We start from the raw sequence: 26,201 nt of genomic DNA on the forward strand, positions 1-26,201 counted from the left end.
TGGCAGTGAATTTACCACGGATTGGAATTATGCACAGTTGATCTCAGTTTCACACCTTCCTTCCTCGCTACGACTATAGCTACAAAGACCCAAAGTAATCCCATCTGTGACTGCTTCCACTGCTTCCGCTGACCCCGTCTAAGGTGGCAGACAAAGATCGGAGCAGGAAGTCTGAGTGCTGTACTATCCGGTGATCTGAGTTAGTTTGGTAAAAGCTGACAAGTCTTGAGAAGTTCGTAGGGGCTCAGTGCCAGGAACCACACCTGTCCCTCTGAGTAATGTAAGTCCGTGTAAGTCAATGTGTATTTGGTTAGACAGGTGTGGTCGCTTCACCATTGTATGGCCAGGCGCACTTGGGTAGATTTTGTGTTCTTATTTGTGAACATGTACAATAGTAGCTGCTTTCCGCAAGTATCCTGAGAATTAAAGAGGGAAAAACAAAAACCTCTGTACTTGAGGTTCATGTTTTACTTCCTGGCATATTGTAGATTGTAAATGGTAAGGGTACCATTTTCCTGTTCCAAAAGCCATCTGTGTTACAAATGACGGAAAAGAGCATGAAAAACAGTCAATGCTGAATTGACTTGAAAGGCAGTCAAAATATTTAATTTATTGCACACCTAATACATTTTGTGTAATTGTAAAAGTTTCCGTCTATTTAAATATCAGACCCAAAGGGACCATTGCTGTCTAAGAGAGAAGATATGGCAGCTTGAAACCCTTCTTGGAAAACGGTGCTGGATCTGAGCTGCTGTTGACACGCCAGGGTTCTTGATCGCAAACAGCGATGAGGTGATCTGTACTTAGGACACATTGAGATCAGGAGTCACCAAGTTCCTGCTTTATGGTAGTAACTAAAAAATTTGTTTTCTTAAAAACATTCCGTTTGCCAGACTAGGTGGTGGCATGGTGAATGGAGCATTGGCCTGGTACGCTGAGGACACAGGTTTGAGGCGCTGAGGTTGTCAGCTTGAGTGTGGGCTCACCAGCTGGAGTCATAGAGTCACTGGCTTGAATGTGGGGTCATAGAGATAACCCCATGGTCGCTGGCTTAAAGCCTAAGGTTGCTGGTTTGAGCAAGGGTCACTGGCTTGGCTGGAGCCCCCCATCAAAGCACATATGAGAAAGCAATCAATGAACAACTAAAGTGCTGCAGCTATGAGTTGATGCTTCTTATCTCTCTGTCTCTTCCTGTCTGTCCTTGTCTCGCTCTCTCTTGCTTTCTCTCAATAAATAAATAAATAAATAAATAAATAAATAAGAAAACAGTGTTTATGCCAGACCAGTGGTGGCACAGTGGATAGGGTGTTGATTTAGGACACTGAAGTCCAAGGTTCAAAACTCCAAGGTCACCTGCTTGAGCACAGGGTTGCCAGATTGAGTGTAGGATCAGAGACATGATCCCAAGGTCACTGGCTTGAAGCCCAAGGTCACTGCAGGCTTAAGCAAGGGATCACTGGCTCAGCTGGAGCCCTCAGGTCAAGCATGTATGAGAAATAATCGATGAACAACTAAAGTGACACAACTATTAGTTGATACTTCTCGCCTCTCTCCCTGTCTGTCTCTATCTCTCTCTCCCATGCACCACTAAGAAAAAAGAAAAAGGAGAAAGCCCTGGTACAGGTGATATGGGCTATGTTGAAGGTAGAATTGCTAGTCCTAGATTTCTCCATGGAGCCTGTCTCATCCGGCTTAGTTTTACTTAGAATCATACAGTTTTATTTTTTCCTCCTCGTGATGAAAAACACAGAAGCACATCCATGAAAAATAAATAGATGTTGCTTGTATCTCAATAAATAAAATTGTAATTATTAACAAAAATCGTTTTCAGACTGCCTTCCTGGCACCGGAAATAACAATATTATCAGAAATAATTCAGATTTTATTTTTCGCCACTTCAGCCAAAGTCATTCATCCTAAAGGCTGTCGCATTATAACCGTTATAAATCTCTTTATATCCTCCTTTTTTGACCTAACTCTTCTGTCATTTGCATTTTTAATTATATCACAGGGATTAATCATCATTCATAAAGTCATAAAAGTTTTCTCTATGATGCTTCCCTATGTGGAAAAACACCTTGTATGCTTCTTTCTCTCTCCTGGACGCGCGTTTGTTTTCCTTTGATAACTTCATCCTCTCCGTAATCAGTGCAGGCATCTTCTCTTCCATTCCCCAGTCTGGGCACTGTGATAACTGCCTTGCTTTGGGTCAACAGGATCATGCAGACCTTTGTGACGCAGCAGTGGAAACAGAGCAAAGACAAGTCCAGCTGCCTGCACAACAAGAAGCTGTCCGAGAAGAAAGTGAAGTCCCCCCTGCATTTGTTTTCCACCTTGCGCAGGTGGGTGACCCAGCTCCGTCCCCCGTGCTGCTGAACACTGAGCACGTGCTAGTCCCCGGTCACTCGGTTTGGGGTGTCCCTTCTGTGTGCTTGGCATCTGTGTATTTTTACTTTGTGACTGCAAAGAACAGACTAAGATGCCTGCACTTTGTGAATAGCATAGATGCTTATTAGCATTTTTGTTTTCTTAAATTCCCTCCAATGACATTCTTTGCTTTCTAATCGGAGTCTTCTGTACCTAAGCTAGTTCCATGGAGGGCTCTGGGATCAGTAGGAGGGGGAAAACCTGGTCATCTTTTTATGCTTTTTAGGAAAAACACGTTTCAGTTGCTGGGACCGCTCTGCATGCATACACACTTGGGTTTCAGTTGTAGCTGGACGGGCTGTGTGACCACGAGGCGGTGTTTGTTGTAACCCTGCTGTGAACTGAGCCTGGCGCGTGGTCTGTCCCCCTGCTGACTGGCCGTGTTCTAATTGTTCCGTTTTGAAGGTCGCCAAGCTATCCTCCCCCGGGTTGTGGTAAAAGCAAATCCAAGCTGAAATCCGAGCAGGACGGAATCTCCAAAACACATAAGCTGCTGCGAAGGACTTGCTCCAGCACCGTCAAGACCGAGGACATGTGCGCCTCCAAGTCGCACAGGACCTTTGGCCGCTCCCTGTCCAGCGACCCCAGGGCGGAGCAGGCCGTGACGACCCTCAAGTCGCACAAACTCTTGAGCCGTCCCTGCCCGGCGGCCGCCAAGCCGGAGGACTGCCTCACCCTCAAGCCGCATAAACTGTTGCCTCCGTCCTGTTCCGGAGAGCCACGCTGTGAGCACAACACCGGCCTGAAGCCCCACAAGCTGCTGAGCAGGTCGTACTCCAGTAACCTCCGTGTGGAAGAGCTCTATGGGCTGAAGACCCACAAGCTGCTCAGCAAGTCCTACGCCAGTGCCCCCCGGTCCTCCAGAGCCGAGCTCTTCCAGGAGCCCAGCGCCGAGGGCCGGAGGCTCTCTCTTACCTCAGGGCTTATTGGTATCTTAACACCATCTTCATCTTCATCTTCCCAGCCTGCTGTGCGTAAATATTTTCCATCTCGAGTTCTTCCACGTCAAGTGAGGGAGCAGGAGGCAATGTTTCCGAGGGATCAGTTAGTAGAGATGTGGTCGAGGAGAGAAGCAAGTCAGTGGGATTCATACACCCCTTCTTTTTAAACAAGCTGAAAGTTGAATGTTTTATTTAGTGGGTTTATCTGATCTCTGATTTTCTCACCTACTTAATGAAAGACAAAGTTTGTCTAATAACTGAAAAGTGATTTCCTCTCTGTTATATCTGAGAGGAAAACTTTGCCTGTGAGCACCACTACTTGTAGACAGAAGCAACATTTATAGCTGTGGCTGTCTACCTCACTTGAAGCTGTTCATGGTGCCTATAGACCCAAAGTCACTTTATCCTGAAGCTGTTATTTTTCAGAGAGAGAGGACTGAGAGGCGAATGTATTAAAGCTTAAGTTCACTGGGCAGTATTTATTGGGAGTCAGTCTTATACAGAATTTACCTCTAAAATAATCTGAATGATAGTTGCAGATAAAGAAGTAGATCTATTTTATATACATGATTTAACCAAAATAGTTGATATAGTGTTTTGTTTGCTTTGGGTAAGTATGTATGAGTCTGTGTTGGGAAGGCCATTTTAGCTCTTAACTATGAAGATGGCTACCTCTAGCAACAGATGAAAATGCAAAGTTGTTTCTTTTATAGCTTTATTTCTAAAATTAAATTATAAGTTTTATCATAATATTTGTGTTAAGAAAATGTATTTGAGTATATTGATAATTTTAGGTGGACATCCTTTAAGCTCAGTTCTTACCAAAACTTAAGTGTTGAGGACATACAGAAAATAACGGCAAAATGTTGCATAGTGGAAAATATCCCATGTTAGCTACACCTAAGAAAGATAATCTTAGATAGTCTGTAAAAGGAAATGTCTTAGAGCCCTCCTGTATTGTTAAGTGTAAGCATACTATAACCGTTTAGTGTTGTACACTTTTCGGTACCTGTCTTAAAAGTCTTTGGAGGAGTAATTCTTTCTGGTTATAAAATAAGATTGCAATACTCTGAATGAGGAGGTGCGAGCATTTGACAATGGGTAATAGAGGAGATAATTTCTGTGATCACGTAAAGATGTCAATCATTTTTACTAGAAGATCAGGCATGAAGAATATTCATTCAGTTGAGACAGAGATTGCAATAGAAATGGCAGAAAGTTTCTTATAACACAGATACTCGAAAAGTTTCATGTCGTGTCAGTGACTTAACTCCTGTTACAAGTGATCTTAGAAGGATTACATATGTATTCACGGTTGCACAAAGCAAAAGGCTAGAATTTACATAATGGCCCATTTAAAAAAATTAATTTGTTCTTTTCCTTTACTTTCTATAGCCAAATGGTGCCAAATGCATTCCAATACGAGACCGTGGCTTCCTAGTGCAGGTATGAGCCAAGAATCCACCCACTTTTAAAATATTTTAGCTTTAAGTGGGTTTTCAAATCACTTGTGAGCTTGACCTAACCGTTTCTCTTCGGTGCTTTGTTCAGACGATTGAGTTTGCTGAACAGCGGATCCCCGTGTTGAACGAGTACTGCGTGGTCTGTGATGAGCGACACGTGTTTCAGAACGGACCTATGCTCAGGGTGAGCTCCCGTCAGTAGTGTGCCAGTGTGGACTTAGAATATAAGTGGAAAGGGTTAAGATATAAAAATAAAAAGTAAATAGCTGCATTGACAGTAAATACTCCTTGTTGAGCAAGTTCATGTATGGTTGAGCAAGTTACTTCGTACACGAAGTGGTATAATTTTGACCAGTGAGTCACTGTTTCTGAAGGAATCCCTATGCAAGAGCAAGGAGTGTGACATTAAGGAAGTATTTCTCTTTGCACTTTCTACATGTGCCCTATCGGTCATTTCTCTTTTCATCTACTTACCTGTATGTGTCTATATCATAGATCATCTATGTCATGTACATGTAGCTGGATATGGAGATAGATATCGATACAGATATAGGTGTGTGTGTGTGTGTGTGTATGAAAATTTGTAAACAGTGTTTCTTCAGAGCCACATAATTTAAGATGCTTAACATAGAGAGGAGAAGGTAGTCTTTATTTCAGTTAGAAGAGGTCCATAGTCACATGCAGTCAGTCAGGATAAAGATTCAGACAATGCCATCTCATTGACACATCCAAGGGTCTGATGGAGAGAGTGCAGAAATAGGAATCAGTGTGCATTGGGGGGAGAATTATCCAATTTCACACTTTGTTTACAATTTTTTTTATTGAGATAAAATTTATAGAACATATAATTCATTAATTTAGTGGGCACAGTTCACTGCTTTTCAGTAGCTTCATAATGTTGTACAACGATTACCACTGTCCAATTCTAGAACGTTTTCATTGCGCATAGAAGAACCCCTGTCACTGTTAGCGGTCACCCCAATTTCCCCTTCCCCTCACCCCTGGCAACCACTCATCTATTTTCTATCTGTTATGAATTTTCCTATTTTGGACACTTCATACAAATGGAATCATACATTATGTGTCCTATTGTTTTGGGCTTCTTTAAGTTAGTGTTTTCAAGGTTCATCCATGTAGTGTGTCTATCCATCCTTTATTCCTTTTTGTGGTGGAATCATGTTACATTGTATGGCATATGACATTGTTTATTCATCTGTTAATGGAATTGCTGAGACATATGTTAGTTCTTTTCCTTTTTGAGGAGATACCAAACTTTCTGACCATTTTATATTTCTGCCAACAGTGTGTGATGGTTTCAATTTCTGCACATCTTCACCAACATTTGTTATCTTAATATATATATATATATATATATATATATATATATCGCCACTGTAGTGTGAAATTGTATCTCATGGTAGTTTTGATTTGTATTTCCCTGATGACTAATGTTTTAGGGCATCTTTTCACATGCTTGATGGCCATTGTATATCTTCTTTGGAGAAATGTCTGTTCGAATTCTTTGCCTATTTTTAAATTTTTTTTTTTGTTATTGCTATTGAGTTAGAGTTTTTTTGTATATTGTGAATACTATATCCTTATTAGATATATGATTTGCAATTTTTTTTTCCTTTTTTGGTAGGTTCTTCCCAATTACAGCTTACATTTATTATTATTTTATAGTATTAGTTTTAGGAGTACTGGGTTTTCTAATCTTTAAATTTATTGTGGTAACATTGATTAATAACATAAATTTTAGGTGTACAGCTTTATAATATGACATCTGTATAGTCTATTGTGTGCTCCTGTGATATACAAAAGTTTTTAGTTTTAATGGAGTCCAAATTTACCAGTTGAACCTTTGTCTAATTCAAGGTCACAGAGATTTACACCTTAAGTTTTTTGCCAAGAGTTTTTTTAGTTGATATCTTACATTTAAGTCATTGTATTTCAAGATTTATACATTAAAAACTATATGTAACAACCATTTATAAACATAATTATTTGTTAGGTATTTTTATACTTGTTTTATTTTATTTGTGCATGGGAAATATATATAAAACATTTTTTTTTGTTTGCCACCCATGACCTGTTTTTTTGCCAATCAGCTTTTCTCTCAAAGAGATATATTGTTATTCTAAACCCCACATTTAATTTAACTAAGTCAGCATGTGTTTATTATATAGTTGCATAGGTTACTTTTATTTGGTTATGATCATGTGTGGTTATCATGAGAACAGGGAGGGTCTTGTGACCCTCTCAGTGTATCCTTTTAAGACAGTGGTTCTCAACCTGTGGGTCGTGACCTCGGCGGGGGTCGAACGACCAAAACACAGGGGTTGCCTAAAGCCATCAGAAATACATATTTTATTTTAAATTGTATTGTATAATAAATATGTATTTTCTGATGGCTTTAGGCGACCCCTGTGTTTTGGTCATTGGACCCCCGCCAGGGTCACGACCCACGGGTTGAGAACCGCTGCTTTAAGAGCTGCATTTCTACTTTGTTGGTGTCTGCTTATGAACTTAGTTCTGTTCTGCCCCTTCCATGGCTAAGCCATTTCCACTGCAGGACATGACAGTATTGTTATTCACAGCACAATCTTTTTTGAGTGTTTTTTATATGATCATATGTTCAAAATGCTTTACGTGCGTTCTCTAATTCAGTCCTCATAGTAACCCTAATGAGGAGAGTATCATTATTATCTCTGACTGCAGATGAGGAAAACATTGATTCAGTGTCACGCTGCTGGCAAGTGAGAGAGACAGGATTTGGACCCTGGCAGGATGGCGCTGAGGACATGGTTCTTCATCATGGTGGTACCCTTGGCTCATGTACTTAAATTGACTTCTGCATCCTACAGAAGACTCTACCACACATGTTGTCAGGGGTTCACTCTTTGTGGTTTGGTGACTGGCAGTTCATCCCAGTAATAAGTGATAGAAATCTCATAGTGGCTATTAGTATTCTCTATGTCTTCCAAGTTGGTTTTACTTTACATCATTCTGTACCGGTGAAATGTGCTCTCTCTTTTGGAAGTGGAAGTGCTTTTGTAAACGAGGGAAAACAACATTTTGTGAATAAACATAGCTAGTTATCTCTTATTTTTTTGTTGCTGTAGTTCAGACTGCTATTCAGGGAAATAAGAAAAATTACTTTGGTTTTTTTCAAATAGTAAGATAAGTGATGTATGAAATCAGATCATGAAATGAAAATCAAAGAAACAGTTCATATTCAAAGGGAGAGAGGTACAGAAAGACCTGCCCTTGATTCTGTTAGAAATTTCACCTAAGTCAGGCTCACTCATTTCTTTCTCTCTTTCTCTTTTATCTATTGCAGTATGTTTTATTACAGTTTTAATAGTAATGTATAAGAATTGTTAGAAAAATATCTTCTTATGGGATATTAATAAACGGACTCACTCATTCAGTCCATATGATGTGTTGCAAACTAATAAGCCCCAGAGATACAAAGAGAGGAAGTTATAACCTAAGTTAGATAAAACTTGGGTTTCCATAGTATTCTATGTCTGATATTATTGTGTTTCTTAGATCTTTCTATTTCAAAGTTCAAGAAGCGGGGGGGGGGGGGGGGGGGGGGGCGACAGAGAGACAGACTCCCGCATGCGCCCAACTGGGATCCAGCCGGCAAGCCCACAATGGGGCAGTACTCGGCCCCTCTGGGGCATTGCTCCATTGTGGCCAGAGCCATTCTAGTGCCTGAAGTGGAGGCCATGGAGCTGTCTTCAGCGCCTGGGCCAGCTTTGCTCCAGTAGAGGCTTGGCTGCAGTAGGGGAAGAGAGAGATAGAGAGAAGGGAGAGGGGGAAGGACGGAGAAGCAGATGGGCACTTCTCCTGTGTGCCCTGGCTAGGAATCAAAGCTAGGACTTCCACACGCCGGGCCGACGCTCTACCCAAGCCCACTGGCCAGTGCCTCACTCTATTTTTTTAATATTTTTTCTCTTTTCTCCAAATCTAGTTTTTATTATATGACATAAATCCCCTAAGTTCCAAAACCCCTACAATTTATAGCTACGTGTGCTATTCCGCCACTTTGCACAAGTCTGGGTAAGCATGTCGCAGTTTCTGCCCCACAGGGAACTAAATTACTTATTCAGAAATACCAGAATGCTCCCGTTTGCTCTTCTGTTTACCAAGTGTATCAGTGTCACTCCCAGGTTTGAGTTCTGACATGTAGCACTTTGAATCTGCATAAAATGCACATTAACACCAGGAGATTGTTCTAGAGATGCCTGACTCTCCAGTTTGGCCCAACTCTCCGGTTTGGCAGTGAAATTTGAATCTTAATCAGAAACCAAACCCAAACCAAGTCATTGGTTCTGTGCAGTTTGAAACTAGTTCGAGTGTTAATACAGCATCTGTTTGAGAAATGCTTTTAAAGTGTTGATTACCAGTATGTCTTCATCAAGTGTTTTTGCAAGGTGGGGAAGGTTTCATGGACAGAATCCTCCAGCGTTTGTCAGCCTCTGAATCCTTAGTGCCCTTGTCTTTTTGTTACACTCACCTTGAAGACTCCCATCTCAGATCAATGAAATTGTTTGTTGTTTTTTTTTGTGTGTTTTTTTTTTTTTTTGATCCCTGCATGTGAGCTGCTGAACTGTTGGGAAAAAAAACAAACAAAACAACACATGGTTGTGTGGATGGTGTCCTTACAAAGTTGGAAGTTTGTCATTGATACTTGGCAATCATTCTGTATATCCTTGGTTAACAGACTTTTTTGTTACCCACATCAACATACATTATGAGAACTCTGAACCTCATTCAGTCGTCCGGCCATGTGAAATGGTCTCAGGTTACTTGCTCTGAGTGAATCCGTAGGTCCTGGAAGTTTGTTCTCCCCACTTGAGAATAATGCCCAATCCTACTAAAGCAGTCAACTGAGAAACTTGAGAACCTATATTTGTGTGTATCCCACCTACTGTGGACCTTAGACAGATGTTCATAACTAAGGTTCTTATTTTCAGAGGGAAATTAATAATCCTTGGTTATAATTTGGTCATATTTTAAGGCATTCCCATGAAAACTCTAATAAACCAAGCATGTGGATAAAGCCGGGTGGGTCCCACTCACCTCCCAAGAAGAAAATAGCTAGGTCTGCTCTTGCTAGGTTTCACTTTACCGTTTGAAGAATGAATGTAAACCATATCCTAGTCCCAGTCCAATGCTCTACCCACTGTGCCACCGCCTGGTCAAGCTAGAAATTGGTTTTATGCGCCAACAATAACTAGTTGTACGAGACTGTGTGTAGAGGCGCAGTCTGGCCTGATCCCGTCTTACGGAATACATGTCTTGATCTCGGTGGGATTCCTGCCCTTCCTCAGTATGGTAACACTTTCCCCCCCTTAATGCGTCTCCTCCAAAACATTAGAAGAACCAAAGCATTGTTATAAAACCAGACACAGAGAATTAAGGGCTTGTAGGTTCTGTGTGTCTTCCTTCCTTTTTTAATGAGAAAGATTTTAGCAATGAAGTAAAAATTCTGATAAACTGAATATGAAACAAAAATACTACCTCTTAATATGCTTCAGTGCAAATTTTTATTAAATGCTTATATTTGTATAGACATTGGGTAAGAACAAGAAGAGGCAGTTAATCTATAGTAAGTTACCTAATGTTAAAATTTAAACAGCTTCCTACCTCAAGATTTTATAAACCTTATCTTGATTGTTTTTCTCACTTGGTCTTTTTTTTTTTTTTTTTACAGAGACAGAGAGAGAGTCAGATAGGAGAGGGATAGATAGGGACAGACAGACAGGAACGGAGAGAGATGAGAAGCATCAATCATTAGTTTTTCGTTACGACACCTTAGTTGTTCATTGATTGCTTTCTTATATATGCCTTGACTGTGGGGCTACAGCAGACCGAGTAACCCCTTGTTCAAGCAGTGACCTTGGGTCCAAGCTGGCAAGCTCTGCTCAAACCAGATGAGCCCGCACTCAAGCTGGCGAGCTCGGGGTCTCGAACCTGGGATCTTCTGCATCCCAGTCCAACACTCTATCCACTGCGCCACCACCTGGTCAGGCTCACTTGGTCTTCTTATCAACCTGACAAGCTAGCTGTGATTTTTATCCCTGTTTTACAGATAGGAAAACTGAACCATGCACACGTGGTCTTTCTGGAATAATATCCACTGTTATTTCTTCTATATATTGGGTTTGCATGAAATGCTTTGTTTAAACAAAAAGACTGGCAAAATGGTTTGAAAGCCATTCACCTACATCATGTGTGATGTATATGAATACATAGTTATATTCTCTTGAGTTGTATCATTTCTTTTTTCAGTAGTAGGTAATTGAAATTCATTAAAAACATAAAGTTTCTAAAATGTGGTTACGTTCTAAAATATCCTTGAGGGCTTAGAAACATTGTTTGACATATGTTCTTGCTGCTCTCACTTAATTCATTGAAATACTTTTATCTCATTGAAATAAAATTAAAAATGTATTCATCTTAACTTAAACACTTCTAAAATGAATTTTATTTTAGGTACATATAACATTTTCCATGTTTTTAAATGGTGCATAATGAATATTAAATTGCAACTATGATATGTAACAGCCATAGGCATGCACCATAATTTTATAGTTTAAATTATAGGACTTTTAAAAAAAAATTATAGGACTTATTGCTTGAAGGCAATGTAATAATATAACTTTAAGAGTAGATAATATTTGAACCCTGGCCGGTTGGCTCATTGGTAGAGCATCGGCCCTGTGTGTGGTTGTTCCTGGTTTGATTCCCAGTCAGGGCACACAGGAGAAGCGCCCATCTGCTTCTCCACCCTTCCCCCTTTTCTTTCTTTCTATCTCTCTCTTCCCCTCCCACAGCCAAGGCTCCATTGGAGAAAAGCTGGCCCGGACACTGAGGACAGCTTCATAGCCTCCACCTCAGGCACTAGAATTGCTCCGGTTGCAATGGAGCAATGCCCCAGATGGGCAGAGCATCGCCCCCCTGGTGGGCTTGCTGGGTGGATCCCAGTCAGGTGCATGTGGGAGTCTGTCTGTCTGCCTCCCCCACTTCTCACTTCAGAAAACAAACAAACAAACAAAAAGTAGATAATATTTTACAAATTTAAACTAATTATTGGAAATTTAAAAAATCAATCAGTAAGTATTGTACACATTTGATTATACAATACTTAGGCACACATGTTTTGTATTCAGGTATGTGTAATAAAACACATCATTTCACTTATCCAGAAATAGCTATTCAATTACTATGTTTGATTTTGAGTTGATGCTAGAGTTTTTCTGTGTAAATAATACAGTAATAGCAAAATTTGTTGGGTGCAGGGGATTGGCTGGTAGAGTGAAAATGCTAACCCACAACACAATTACTTATTTCATTAAGTAACACTGAGCTGGGATCCTTTGAATAGCATGTCCTTGGTGTGTGCAGTGAGACACAGCTTATCCTGGTTACTTAGTGCAGTTTGAGAGCTTGCTTTCAGGACTTCATCGTGGGTTGGCATTTGCACCTTCCTCAGAATGTGAATAAACGTGGGAGAGGAAGGGTAAGTATTCTACAGAAATTAGTTTGCAAATGTTGACCTCAGAGTTCGCTGATTTACACTTTTGGAAATTACCTTCCAATCTCCTGTAGCAGGTTATTTTATTTCATTGCCATTTTCACTGTTTAAGGGACCAATTTGGGATGGGAATGGTAGTTTCTGTTACAGTCCCTAGAAAGTATATGGGAACACATACATACTTAAATATTTGAACAATCACAAAGTAAGTAAGTAAATATTTGAACTGGTTTTCCATGGCTCAAATACTAAAAAAACAAAACAATAAAAAAAAGCAGTCATTATTCTTGTACACTAAATGAGGCTTTGGAATTGGTGGAGTGTAATCATAAAAAAAGTTTATGGTTACTTGGCAAAGGGTATTAAAGACAAAATAAATACCTTCTGTGTCTCTGTTTACTTCCTCAGTGAACTTGGGGTAACTGATAAATGAATTAATTCCCAGGACCCCTAATGATTGCCAAGGTTCGTCGTCTTGGGTTTTCATTTGTATACAGCTTCACTGTACTCAACAGCAATACTGTATAATAAATGTGCCCTAAATGACGGCATTGTTGTTTCATACCATGCCAAGCTCCTAGAAAGTTAATAGAAACAACCCAATGTCAGCGGTGGATATTTAGGCTGAAACACACAGGTACTTACACACACACACACACACACAGAATGGATTAAACACTCAAAAGAAATGGAAATTGCACAGTCTGCTCTAAGTATATCCATATAGTATATGTAGGATGGTGTGTATTGTTTGAGTCTGGATGAAGAACTTTCTCCAGATACTTTCTTCCCATAGGTAGCTTTTCCTGGTGTTTCTGAAATGGAACCCAACTGCACATTTAAGGCTGATAAAGGAAATATATCAATTCTTTTTTTTTTTTCTCTCTCTCTCTCTTTCCCTAAAATCACCTAGGGGAAGGTCAACCAGAAACCTTTTGTGATTGGTCATGCTTTATTCCACAAAACCACCATAGAAGCCCCTTCTGAACATAAAGGATGTCCTGACTGGGGCCGTACTTCCCCTGCTCCAGGGGTAGACCAGTTGTCCTCTGAAAGGAGTGAGCGCAGGGCAGTGGCACTAACAGATGCCTTTTCTCTGCTGTGCACCGCAGCGTGGATTGCATCGTGTTAGGCTTCATCAGCTACCTAATGCAGTGGAACTCAGGAGATAAGATAAATCAAACAGATGACACAGTATTAGATTTGAAAGATGAGAGTTCTTCGGAAGCAATTGCAGAGTGTATATTTCAGTGCTGTTGACTTCGGGAGGTTATTGAAGTCGAAAATTTTTGCAACAAAACCAATCTTTCAAGAGCTGGGTAGCAACTAGGCAGAGTCATGCTTCTTTCTTCCAAAGAAAATTACTTTGGAGAGAAAAGTGGAATTCTCCTTTGTTTATTTGTTTTCACAGGTTTGGAGTTTAAACTCATTTTTTAGAATATCACCAGCTTAGGTATCTGCTTTTATATTTATATATATATGTCTGTATATGTGTATATAACAGACATATATAGTTATATATGTATAAACATATATTGTACATGTTATACTATGTATATATATTTATATATGTATATATATAAATGTATATTAAACAGGAGATGTGGACTTTCCAATTTAAGAACATTTTCATCTATTGCTAAATCGTTCCTAGTGCAAATGGGCTATAACTAACACATGCATTCTTTTTTTTTTTTTTTTTTTTTTTTGTATTTTTCTGAAGCTGGAAACGGGGAGAGACAGTCACACAGACTCCCGCATGCGCCCTACTGGGATCCACCTGGCACGCCCACCAGGGGGCGATGCTCTGCCCACCAGGGGGCAATGCTCTGCCCCTCCGGGGCGTCGCTCTGTTGCGACCAGAGCCATTCTAGCGCCTGGGGCAGAGGCCAAGGAGCCATCCCCAGTGCCCGGGCCATCTTTGCTCCAATGGAGCCTCGGCTGCGGGAGGGGAAGAGAGAGACAGAGAGGAAGGAGAGGGGGAGGGGTGGAGAAGCAGATGGGCGCCTCTCCTGTGTACCCTGGCCAGGAATCGAACCCGGGACTTCTGCACACCAGACCGATGCTCTACCACTGAGCCAACCGGCCAGGGCCTTAACACATGCATTCTTAATCACATTTGTGACTTTATGTCAGTAAGTATTTACTAATTGTGACCTAAACACCGAAATTTTTATTAAAGCAATAGTACTCCCTTCTTTTGAACATTATAAAATGTTCGATTTTCCGTTCGTTCCGTGTAATGTCATTCATGTAATTCAGGACTCAGGAGCTGGAATGGAAGGTGGTGACGGCCCCCCCTTCTCTTGCAGCCCACCGTGTGTGAACGCGAGCTGTGTGTGTTTGCCTTCCAAACCCTGGGCGTGATGAACGAGGCCGCCGACGAGATTGCGACCGGGGCTCAGGTAGGAACACGGGGCACCAGTTATCCTTTTACTGGGATTCAAAAGATATATCCTGATTCCCTACTTACTGCCCCTCTGCCATCGTGGACACATTTTTGATAGTTGGTCGTTAAAGCAAACTGGCATTTGATATACTGAACGTATGAACTAAATTTTGCTCTCTTGACCTCCTGTGTGTTTTGTTGTCGCTGTGCCGTTGCCAAGGGGAGAAATGAGACCAGCTTTCTGTCGTGTGGAGGGAGAAGAGCTGTGACTCTCTTATGCGTGGAGGTTCAGAGAGGGAAGCCCCTGCACATGTCTTATGCAAAATGTGCTCCTAAGGCTGTAGCTCCATGAAGTGGAAGCCAAGTTCTCTCTAAAACTTAGATGAAAAGAGAGCAGGCAGAGCATGCAATAAAAAAGAGCACATTCAATTTTCCAGTCGCCGTGTTTGTGGCAGAAGAAGAAAAATAGAACAACGAATGAAAATGATTTGGAGGGAGAGAAGCTTTCCATGTTTCTGGAAGGAAAAAATGAATTATGAAGATGTCAAAACATATTGGACGATTCCTTTAAAATTTCAATTGGTTTCTTCCTTTCTTCTTCTTCATTTACAGAGCCTAAGTAAATTACTAACATAACTAGAAGGAAAAAGTCAGAAAACTTAAAAAAAAAAAAAAAAAAAAGTAAGGGGAAGCTAGCTTATCTATATACAAAAACATTCTATGCTATCTTGTAATATACTGCTCATAAAAATTAGGGGATATTTTATCGCTTCATATTCATTTTGAAATATTCCCTTTTTGTGAGCAGCGTATTTTAACAAAATACAATGGTGGCAAGGAGCAGAATGGCAGATTAGCCACAAAATGCACAAGTCATCCCTATACTTAACATATGTTAAAAGAGGTATCACATTGAGTGGTAAGCTGAAATGATTCAGGAAACGCTGTGGGAAGCAGTGGCGGCATCCTGGAAGGAATCAGTCTAGTGTTTTACTCTGGACTGTGTGTAAGAGTGAATTGCAAATGGCTTGAAGATTAGTTCTGTTTAAAAATATTAACCAGTGTCACCCCAATAAACTCAATAAAATACACACACACGCATACACTAGAGAATAAAACTGAGCATGCACAGTGTAGGTACCATGTCAGCTTCATGCATTTCCACATCAATAAACCATAAAGGAAAATTGCAACAGATGGGAGTTCAGACATATTGAATACTTTATATTTGTTACTAGAAGAGATAGTGAACCTTCAAGAGCTAAATGTGGAAAAATTTATTTTGCCACACCCAAATTATATGAAAGTTCATAAAAATCAAGAAAGCCACAAAGACATCCTAACATAGTAATGGGTGAAATGGATGCATTTCACTCACAAACAGGGACCTATAGTTAGTAAAGACGTGTGAGGAATTTATAGTCAACTTCACTAAAAATCATATCTATCTCTCGTTTGCAAAATTCACGAAGATGGGTGGCGGAAATGATCATGCAACAGACATATTGTCACTCTTTCAACACGTATCAAAGGCCTCCTGTGTAACAAACAGGCATGCCACGCCGCTAGATGAGGGTGCACAGTCCGTATGGATAGCCCGCCATGGATGTATGCCGTCCCTTAACCTAGTCATCTCCGTGATCAACTAAACTAATATGAAGCATTAAGGACAATAATTGTGAAGTGATGAGTTATGAATAAAAATAATGCAAATAGTAGAACACTGATCCTGTGTCATGTGGAAAAGTAATTCCATGATTAAGATTAATTTCAAATATAAATCTTGGTGTTGTTCTATACTCCACATGCACATATGCAAGGCTGTGAGGTTCCCTACAACAAGGAAAATGACTCGCCACTCAGATATGTCTGACCATAGTGCATCTTTTTCTTTTCTACCCTTTTTTTTAATGTAAAAGTTTTTCTCATCCCTTGGAACTAATGTTGCTCAAAAAAAACCCCACCACTTTAATGTGTGCTGTTTATAGCTGGTGAAAATAATCATACTTTACACAGGTGTGTGTGTGTGTGTATGTGTATGTGTATCAATTCTTCAAGTAGTATAGGTAACATTTGTGCATTTTACTGGATGTAAACTCTCCCTCAAACCATTTGAAAAAGGAAGGAATTAAAGCAGGGGTCTCAAACTCAACTCAGCATGTGGGCCGCAGAGCAAGATCACAGCCGTTCAGCGGGCCGCACTAGGTCTACAAAAGGCAACTGTTACGCAACACTTTTCAGTGTCACAAAACGACCAGAAACTGTAGTTCGTGGATTAGTCTGCGGGCCACACAAAATTGTACGGCGGGCCACATGCGGCCCGCGAGTTTGAGACCCCTGAATTAAAGCCTAGAAATAAGTAGTTGATTAGAAGGAAAACAGACATCATGCTAACAGTAGGCTAGACAGATAGAATAATAGGTACCCCTCTCCCCCTGTTATAAAGATACGTCTCTAAAAATTATGGTTCTTAAAGAGAAATTAATTTGGGGTCATGTAATGATCATGACCAAGCACAAGTACACAATCAGATCAATTGAGTGACTCAACTCTAAACATCAGTATCCAGAAGTCAGAGCAGTTAGTGTTTCTACTGCAACGTGAAATATTCCTTGCAAGTACCCCAGTATTCTTGTTATGGTCCTAAAGGCTACCCAGAAACAAATTGTTTTTGTAGACAGAAGGGAGGCACCTCTTCTTGGCCGCGGCGCACCACCAGACAGCTGCATTCTACGCGGTACCCCGCGTTGCTCGGCAGGCAGGGCTGGGGCTGATGTAGAATGTCTGGCCCCCGGAACTGCATCAGCTGGAACAGCTCCATTTGTTCCTTTATATTTTGGGCTCTCAAATGAGAATTTTTTTGGAATAAAAACACTAAAGGAGTCACAATTGAAATGTTTGAAGGCCACTGGTGTACAAACTATATCCACCTCTTTGCAGAATGCATTGTATATCTGGAGGCCACTCCTGTAACTCCCGTGCGTGCCTTCCTTGCCAACCCGCACTTGAATTTCTCACGTGCACAAGCTCTGAGGCCTGTCATTTTTGTGTCTGTGTGGTGGGCAGGAGGAGGGTTGGAGGGACTCCCTGACTTACCAGTTGAGTTTATACGTAATGTCTTGTCTTCTGGAAATGCATGTGGTTCTATAAATGCGCAGACCTTTCTTTCATTTCCACTCATCACATGGCCTGATGTGATTCCCATTGCTTGAATTTAATATCCCATGGCATTCTTATCCAAAATGTCTTAGCCAGCCTCCACACTGCCTCTTCAGTTTTCTTATTCAGCTGAAGAAGAAAGATTGCTGTAACTTGCTGGCCACAGCACGCACCATATGGGCTAAGATCCTATTCAGAGTCTTTAATTTGAAATGCTGGCAGTGGGGAAATATATATAATTTTGTGTAAAAGAAATCCAAGTCATGCATTACAATTTTTTTAACTGTACAGTTTACTCCATGGAAAATTAACATATGCACACAGTACCCATCACTGCCTTTATCTCCAATGCGTGCTTTATTTTTTTATAGCATTAAACATGACCAGTAACTGTATTTAAGTGTATATTTGTTTAACTGATTTGTTTTTATTATGCGTCATCTTCGTTGGGATGTCAGTCCTTAGGAGAGCAAGGACCTGTTTGTTTTGTTCATTGTCTTGTCATAGAACCTAGAGCAATGTTAGCACATATTGTATGTTCGTGACAAGAGTATTAGGACATGAGTAATGAGAAGCAACATGTATTCCTATAAATTGAGGGTCAGCTTTGGTCAGACTTGATCTAGCATGACAAAGGGCAGATTGGAGAGCTCCGTTAGCATTCCTGAATCTTCCTAATTAATTCCCAGGAGAGGGAGACCCCATGGCCAGGCACGGGGTAAAAACCGGAAGTTGTGGTAACTGTCTTCCATGTGTATTTCAAGGTGGTGGACCTGCTGGTCTCCATGTGCAGGTCTGCGCTGGAATCTCCCAGGAAGGTGGTCATTTTCGAGCCGTACCCTTCTGTGGTTGATCCTAACGACCCTCAGATGCTGGCCTTCAACCCCAGGGTGAGTAGTGGGCCTCACACGGCAATCACACACGTGTCCATCAACAATAGCAGGGAATTGAGTCTCATGGGCTTTTCTCTCTAAACCGCCGTGTCATTGAGCATACCCGGGATCGTCAGGGACTCTGTATCCATTTCATAAATAAGAGTCTTCTTCTACAAACCAGACTTACTTCCACCTTTTGTCCTTCCTGTGTCCTGTTACCTCCCCTGTCCTTCCACCCCTTAATGTCATTTCCAGACCTTCCTCTTCATGAAACTAGACCTATTTAATCCTCTCATGTTCTGATCTGCATGTGGGGGGTCGGTAAATAGATCTTAATAATTGGCTGATAATAATAATGGTCACTAGGGTTATTTCACTTTCAATAGATATATATTTTTTTGAGATTCTAACTCATGTAACTACTTGTAAGACTCACGTATTAAAAAGGACAAATGTCCCTGTGGCCACTGTATCTTCAGTCCTGCCCTCTTGCCCTCCCATACCCCTGCAGTTATCTGAAGGGTAATGATAGTTAAATTCATACTGTCGATCAGTTGGCATTTCTTGAGATAACAGTTTTATAAACATTAACGGATACTAGGCAGAGTACTCCTGAAATGACAAATTTCAAATTGCACGACACCTAAAATTGCCTTAGTTTCTATTGCTATTCATCTTGGAAGCCTTTTCTAGAAACAATGACCATATAACATTTTCTGGAAAAACTACCTCATAAGTGGTAGCACAGTGCATACATTACACATTTACATTGTGCTTCAAAATGAATGGTCAGTTAAGTGGATGGTGCTATTTCCACACCTGCCCCTTCCTCCTCTTCGGGGAACTATCTTCCGATCACATGGAATTAAAGAGCAAAATGGAATCGTAAGAATTAAAAGTGAATTTTTGTATTTTTAGAAGGATTTTATGCTTGCTGTATTCATCGTGCCTGAATCTCTTTTAGTGGTGAAAAGGCAGAATATGGAACCCAATATTTTTTATTTTTTAAATTTTACTTAATTATTAATTTTAGAGAAGAAGGGGGAGAGAGAGAAAAAGAGAGAGAGCAAAACATCGCTTTGTTGTTCCACTCACCGTGCCTTCCTTGGTAGGTTCTTGTTTGTGCCCTTGACTGGGGATTGAACCCACAACCTTGGCGTATTAGGACGATTTAGCCAAATGAGTTACCCAGCCAGGGCCCAATATCAACATTCTTTTTTTTTCTGTTGTATTTTTCCAAAGTGAGAAGCGGGGAGGTAGTCAGACAGACTCCCACATGCGTCCGACTAGGATCCACCCGGCATGCCCACCAGGGAGCGATGCTCAGCCCATGTGGGGTGTTGCTCTGTTACAGCCTGGGCCCCATTCTAATGCCTGAGGCAGAGGCCATGAAGCCATCCTCGGAGCCTGAGCCAACTTTTCTCCAAGGGAGCCTTGGCTGCAGGAGGGGAAGAGAAAGAGACAGAGAGAAAGGAGGGGGGAAAGGTGGAGAAACAGATGGGTGCTTCTCCTGTGTGCCGTGGCCGGGAATCCAACCCAGGACTTCCACACTCTGGGCCTACATTCTACCACTGAGCCAACCGGCCAGGGCCCTTCAACATCTTTTTTTTGTGTGTTGATAGTTTATTCCCCTGTGGGCTGCACATGATTTTATGGGTTTTGTTAGGTCTGGCGTTTTCTTTTTCCCTTCCCTCTGACTCAGTTATAAATCCTGCGTCCTTGAACCATCTCATTAAAATCTTCCCATGATGTATATAGCACAGCCATTGCCATCAGAAAGAACTTCGGTGGAAAATTCGTGTACAGAAATAATCTATTTCTCTGGGAATGTGCAGACTTGCAAAATCACTGGGGTTTTTTTTTTCTTGTTCAAATAGAAGAAGAATTATGATCGAGTGATGAAAGCACTGGATAGCATAACTTCTATTAGAGAAATGACACAAGTAAGTATATCATCGGTGGTCTTGTACAGTTCGGTTTCGCTTGTGTAAAATTGTATTTCAAAAATGTCTGAAGGGGGGAAAAAGAAATATGTCTGAGCATACCAGCCATACAGACTTTTCTGTTCTATGGGAGTATAATTGAAATCATAAAAAAAATTGAAGTGGTGCTGGACTAAGATGCTTTAATTAAATTACACGCGTGTATTGGCATGCCACCGCATTGACTTTTGGAGAGTGACAGCAGCCTCATCATAATCGTAATGGTCTGCTCTTACCTTCCAGCACGAGTCTGAGCACATGGAGGAGGTGTCTTAGGGTATGTTAAGGCATGGGTTAAGTCTGGTGCCCTCCTGTTAGGCTGTCAATTTTAATTAGCAGTGATAATTTCAAAACATCATTTTAATGTTCAATGAAAAAATATTTTATCAATTTAAACTGTATGTGAATATTTTAGATACAATAACCGAGTCTTAAAACAGCTTTGGAAGACACCAGACTCCCTGGGAGTGTGAGTTTATATTTTTGGCCTTTAGGAGAGAGATTTTGGTGGGGATGTTTGGTGAGTAAGGATCCGTGGTTCATCATGAAAGTCTGGCATATCCCTGGGCTACATATAGCACAGCACTTGGAAGAGCACATGCTATTGAATTATTGGCCCCTTTCCACTGAGGAAGGTTTGGAGAGAGGTTTAAAACTCATCGTTTTGAATAGAAATGAATCATCTCAAATTGACAGCAACAACGCATTATAGGTTCAGTTTGTAAGATGGTGGTTTCACGGCTTGCCCTGCCCAGAGATCCTTCCAAGTTGATAAGGAGTATTATTACCCTGGGTCATTTCCTGTCTCTGGGGAGGAAATTGAGGGGTCTTCTCCTGTCTCAGGAAGAGATAAAGCTTGTACTGTCCTCCCCACACCCACCCTGCCATCATCTTTACTCTGTTTGAAAAGATGCTTCCAAAGTACATATTTACGTTCCCAACTTTCAGCCTTGATTTCTTTTGAAAGTTATTCACACAGTAAGATATCCATTCATTCATTCACAAATAGTCTATGTTAAACATTGGTAAAGAGCCCTTAATTCAAAGTGACTGTGTTTGCCTGTTCGACATCCTTCCTAGTAGCTTAGCCATGCCTGCTCCTTCTGGCATTATGTGAATTCTTTTCAAACAAGTATCTATTATATTGGTATAAGGGAAAGAAAATGACAGAATGCATTTCGACTTAAGGGGGGGGGGACTATTGCAATATTTCACACAGAATTGCAGAAACATTTCTAGTCCCTGGAGACTTTGGTGTGGTATATTTATACCCTACCCTAGACCCAGCTTATTCGTGGATTTAAAATAGTGACACACTTGGGCTCTGAGGTCAGCTCTCTGCCAGCGATGCCTTCCTGTGTTCTGGGTCAGGTGGAAGCTCTTTAGCTCTTTTCTCTAGAGGTGACAGAGCTCACCGGGTGTCAGCCAAGGAAGCAAGAGGCTCCCTTTGTAGGACTTGCTCATCAGTGATGTGGCCTGTGACCCAGGGGCGGGGGTGGGGAGCTCCGCTTTCTTCACTGTGGAGGTGGGGAACAATGCCTGCCCCCTTGTTTTCTGTGCTTGTCAGCATTTATCGCGTCAAATTCTTGCAGCCTCTCCAAATAAATACCTCGTTCTACCATCCTGTTTCCAGAACATACTGCCCTGTAGATAGACCTAAATTTATCACAGACGGATTGCCCTTTTTTCTGTGAAAAGATAAATGCTGTTAAATACTTTTAAGAGAAGAGCTTTTATGTAAATGTTCAATTTTTTTTTCCACGAAAAGAGCTACACCTAAGTCAATAGGTCACATAGGAGCATGAACAGTAGCTATTACACGTTTGGTTTCTATCAATGTCAGTTAAAAGTTAGAAACAGCCATTGTCAAAGAGAAACGGCCCAGGGACGCCCGCTGAAGGTGATGAGACAGACTGTACACTATCTGTAGGACGGTGGAACCAGCAGAGCTCACCTCCAGCTGAGGCAGAGCAATTGACGTTTTTAAAGAGAAAGTACAGGGAACAAAAGGGGTGCTGGAGAAGTGACAGTAGGGCTGGAGGGGTGGGGGTGGAAAATGACAGGAGGGGAAAGTGGAGAATTCCCAGCAACCTAAGCCCTGGGGGTGGGTACCTTCTGTGGGTTGGCAACACAGCGTTTCCTCAAAGGCTCAGCAGGAGGAGTTGGGGTTACCCTTAGGGATGTGACCTAGTGCATGGAAACCAGGCTATGAAGTGTCTTAGCAGAATGTTCTGGTAAGTCCTTTGTGCCTCATGGAAGTTCAGAGCTCACATCATCTCGGGGGAGGTTATCATGGCTGTGACCACGTCACACCACGGTTTTGCAGGTGTCACTAGGCTTAGGCATACCTGCCTGTTCGTGCTGGTTTTCCTTTATCTAAAAAAATAAAATAAAATAAAATAAAAAATAAAGGAAAAAAGGGATTTTCAAGAGAAATCAAGAAGTATAATGACTGTTTTTCAGGCGCCGTACCTGGAAATCAAGAAGCAGATGGACAAACAGGACCCCCTTGCGCACCCCCTGCTGCAATGGTATCAAATTCTCGTTTTCCTCTTGATGAAAACAGCATTGGTTTCCACTGCCTGCTCTGGGGGGGAGGGGGAGCCTATGTCTGAGACTGTGCAGGACCACACTCTGTGAGCCTGTGAGCCGGGGGTCTGCAGTCTGGGGGTCTCCCAGCACTCCTTCTAATGCAGCCTCGTGTGTCACCCGGGGAAGGGCGGGGCGGCACCTGCGCCCCGTGGCTAGACAGTGGACGTGAAGACTGTGTGTCTGTAGTCTCAAAAAGTGTGGTTAACCGGGCTACGTGTTAAAGCAGCTTCTGGTTCGTGTACTTTTCTAGTTGACAGAGGACTGAGTGATAAAACTCACCTGGGATTGAGCATCTGTCTGAAATGTATGTTGTGTATGATTTGCTCAAGGGAGCAAATCTAAATTTGAGGACAGTCTAAATTTGAGAAACTCCTGGGTTTGACGGCCACAGATGAGGCAGTGTTCATGGGTGAGCCTGGAGAGAATGTCACGTAGGGCCACTGTGGGTCCTTGAAGGAGGCCTAGCTCAGACCAGGAGACACCTCACCCTTGTCACAGTGCCATCCAAATACACTGCTCCCCAAAATTAGGGAATATTTCAAAATGAATATGAAGCGATAAAAAGAAGCATTTGATTTTTGTTGTTGTTGTTAAGCAAGGACATCAGAAAATCAAATGACAAGTCAAAGAAAGTTGTTCAACTATGCAAATGAGATGCAAAACCAACTTTTATTTCATTGGTGCAAATGCACTAGATAAAAGGCTGAAAGTCCTAGAGTATCTGCATGTTCCCTGACCCCCTAATTTTTGGAGCAGTTATTTGCCCTCTGGCTTCTCACTTTTAAAATGAAAACAGTCATATCTCCTTGTAGTCCCTGTAAGGGTTTTATGTACATGTCTCTCTGAAATCACTGAAAACTCAGACTGTGGAATTTCCCACAGTTACCATGCGCTAAGACACATCTAAAGATTATTTGAGGTTGGGGTGAATTGTGTTTATTCCAGGCTACAGCCAGGACATTTTCTAAAAAATATGTAATAATAGGCAAAGGAGAGAAGACCTGGATACCTTGTGATTCTAATTATGTAACATTTACTCCATCAGAATTTTACAAGACACATCTAATATAGTCGAATATTAGACTGTGACAAAAATTAGGATTAGTCCTCTTCCTTCCTTGAATGTTTCATGATATGTTATTAGAATTCCAAGTTCAGTAAGATAACACATCATTTTCATTTTGATTTTTAAAATTCTTGCATTAAAACATCTTCAGAATGAAGGTACAAATCTCGGGCAGCTCATCTCTTTTTTCCCTGACATCAGCCTGATAATTAAGCTTTGATTATTATGAACATTTACTTCAGCTTGTCAGTCATTCTTCATTCAAGGGAAAAAAAAATCTATCAAAAAGTTTTACCATTTTCCCTGCTTATTATTTTGTATACCTGAAAAAAATTTTCAGATATCTGAATTTAATATTTTCAACTTCTGTGTCTAAATATGTTGAAAAACAGCTTTTAATCATTGTGTACATCAGCCCAAAGTGATTCTTAAATATTTAAAGAAGGAAGATCTTCATTAAAAGCTCAGTTTTAATTAGGTAATATAGGGAGGGGGCAAAGAAAGCAGTATCATCTTCTAATCTTTATGCTATATAGGCCCTGGCTGGTTGGCTCAGTGGTATAGCGTCGGCCAGGTATATGGAAGTCCTGCGTTTGATTCCGAGCCAGGGCACACAGGAGAAGTGCCCATCTGCTTCTCCACCCCTCCCCCTCTCCTTCCTTTCAGTCTCTTCCCCTCCTGCAGCCAAGGCTCCATGGGAGCAAAGTTGACCCGGACGCTGAGGATGGCTCCATGACCTCCGCCTCAGGCGCTAGAATGGCTTAGGTTGCAACAGAGCAACGCCCCAAAGCGGCAGAGCATTGCCCCCTGGTGGGCATGCCGGGTGGATCCCGGTAGGGCTCATGCAGGAGCCTGTCTCTCTGCCTCCCTGCTTCTCACTTCAGAAATATACATAATAATAATAATAATAATAAATAATCTTTGTGATATATAGATTAGCATTTGAAACTATATTTGGATCTGTTCATTTTGCTGATTTTTGAGATTGTAAACATTAAAAATTATCTTAAGTTTTAAAGAAGATTAAAATATTGTTTCTCAGGTTGAAATATTTTGTTACATAAGCTCTTTAAACTGTTTCAAAAAGCAAAGCAAAATTATGTCATTAAGTAAAATTATGACTCAGTTAAGTTTATATCACAGTAAAAATAAGTTTCGATCACTTGCCAACTAAGGAATAAAACCCTAAAAACATTTGGCAAATATTTTCTTGACTGATGAATTATTTTAATTCATTTTAGGGTTATTTCAAGTAATAGGTCACATATTGTGAAACTGCCAGTTAACAGGGTAAGTTAATTTTTCACATATACGCACAGAAATGGGGGGAACACTTGTTAGTTGGGAGAAACGAGCCCTGTTATTAATTGATTGATTTTTTTTTTTTTTTTTTTGGCCGCCTCTCCAGGAAATTAAAGTAGACTTGGGTTAGGCCTGATTCTTCGGTTTGAAGTTGCCATATGCGCACCAGCTTCAGGCTTTTCCAAGCTATCAAATTCAAATGCAGGCTGTTGCCCTGACCTTTTAAATAAATCAGAGTTGGTGTGAGAGAGTTATTCCAAAGGCGACAGAAAGAATATGGTGTAGGGATTGACCAGGGAAAGGGAATGGGCTTTTAATCATTGCTGGCACTGCTCTGCTTCTCTGTACCAAGAGAAGGTAATGCCTCCAGATAGCTCCCTGATTGGCCCGGTGCTCTGACATAGCAACAAGAAAGCTGACGCACTCTGGATCATCAATAAGAGCCGTGTCTGCAAC

The 26,201-nt window shown here is 41.1% G+C and overlaps 1 protein-coding gene across 3 annotated transcripts in view; it reads left to right on the forward strand.

The window, feature by feature from the left end:
• PARP8 (poly(ADP-ribose) polymerase family member 8) overlaps window positions 1–26,201 on the forward strand; it is a 168,629-nt gene that overhangs the window by 121,224 nt on the left and 21,204 nt on the right. For all 3 annotated transcript variants that reach the window (XM_066240639.1, XM_066240649.1, XM_066240633.1), the window contains 9 exons: window positions 2,217–2,342; window positions 2,833–3,397; window positions 4,764–4,814; window positions 4,920–5,015; window positions 14,693–14,785; window positions 18,693–18,818; window positions 20,681–20,746; window positions 23,249–23,316; window positions 25,685–25,733. In XM_066240639.1, the coding sequence (XP_066096736.1) occupies window positions 2,217–2,342; window positions 2,833–3,397; window positions 4,764–4,814; window positions 4,920–5,015; window positions 14,693–14,785; window positions 18,693–18,818; window positions 20,681–20,746; window positions 23,249–23,316; window positions 25,685–25,733 (1,240 nt within the window). The remainder of the gene's footprint in view (window positions 1–2,216; window positions 2,343–2,832; window positions 3,398–4,763; window positions 4,815–4,919; window positions 5,016–14,692; window positions 14,786–18,692; window positions 18,819–20,680; window positions 20,747–23,248; window positions 23,317–25,684; window positions 25,734–26,201) is intronic.

Source organism: Saccopteryx bilineata, chromosome 1, assembly GCF_036850765.1.
Source record: "Saccopteryx bilineata isolate mSacBil1 chromosome 1, mSacBil1_pri_phased_curated, whole genome shotgun sequence".
NCBI classification, from domain to species: domain Eukaryota; kingdom Metazoa; phylum Chordata; class Mammalia; order Chiroptera; family Emballonuridae; genus Saccopteryx; species Saccopteryx bilineata.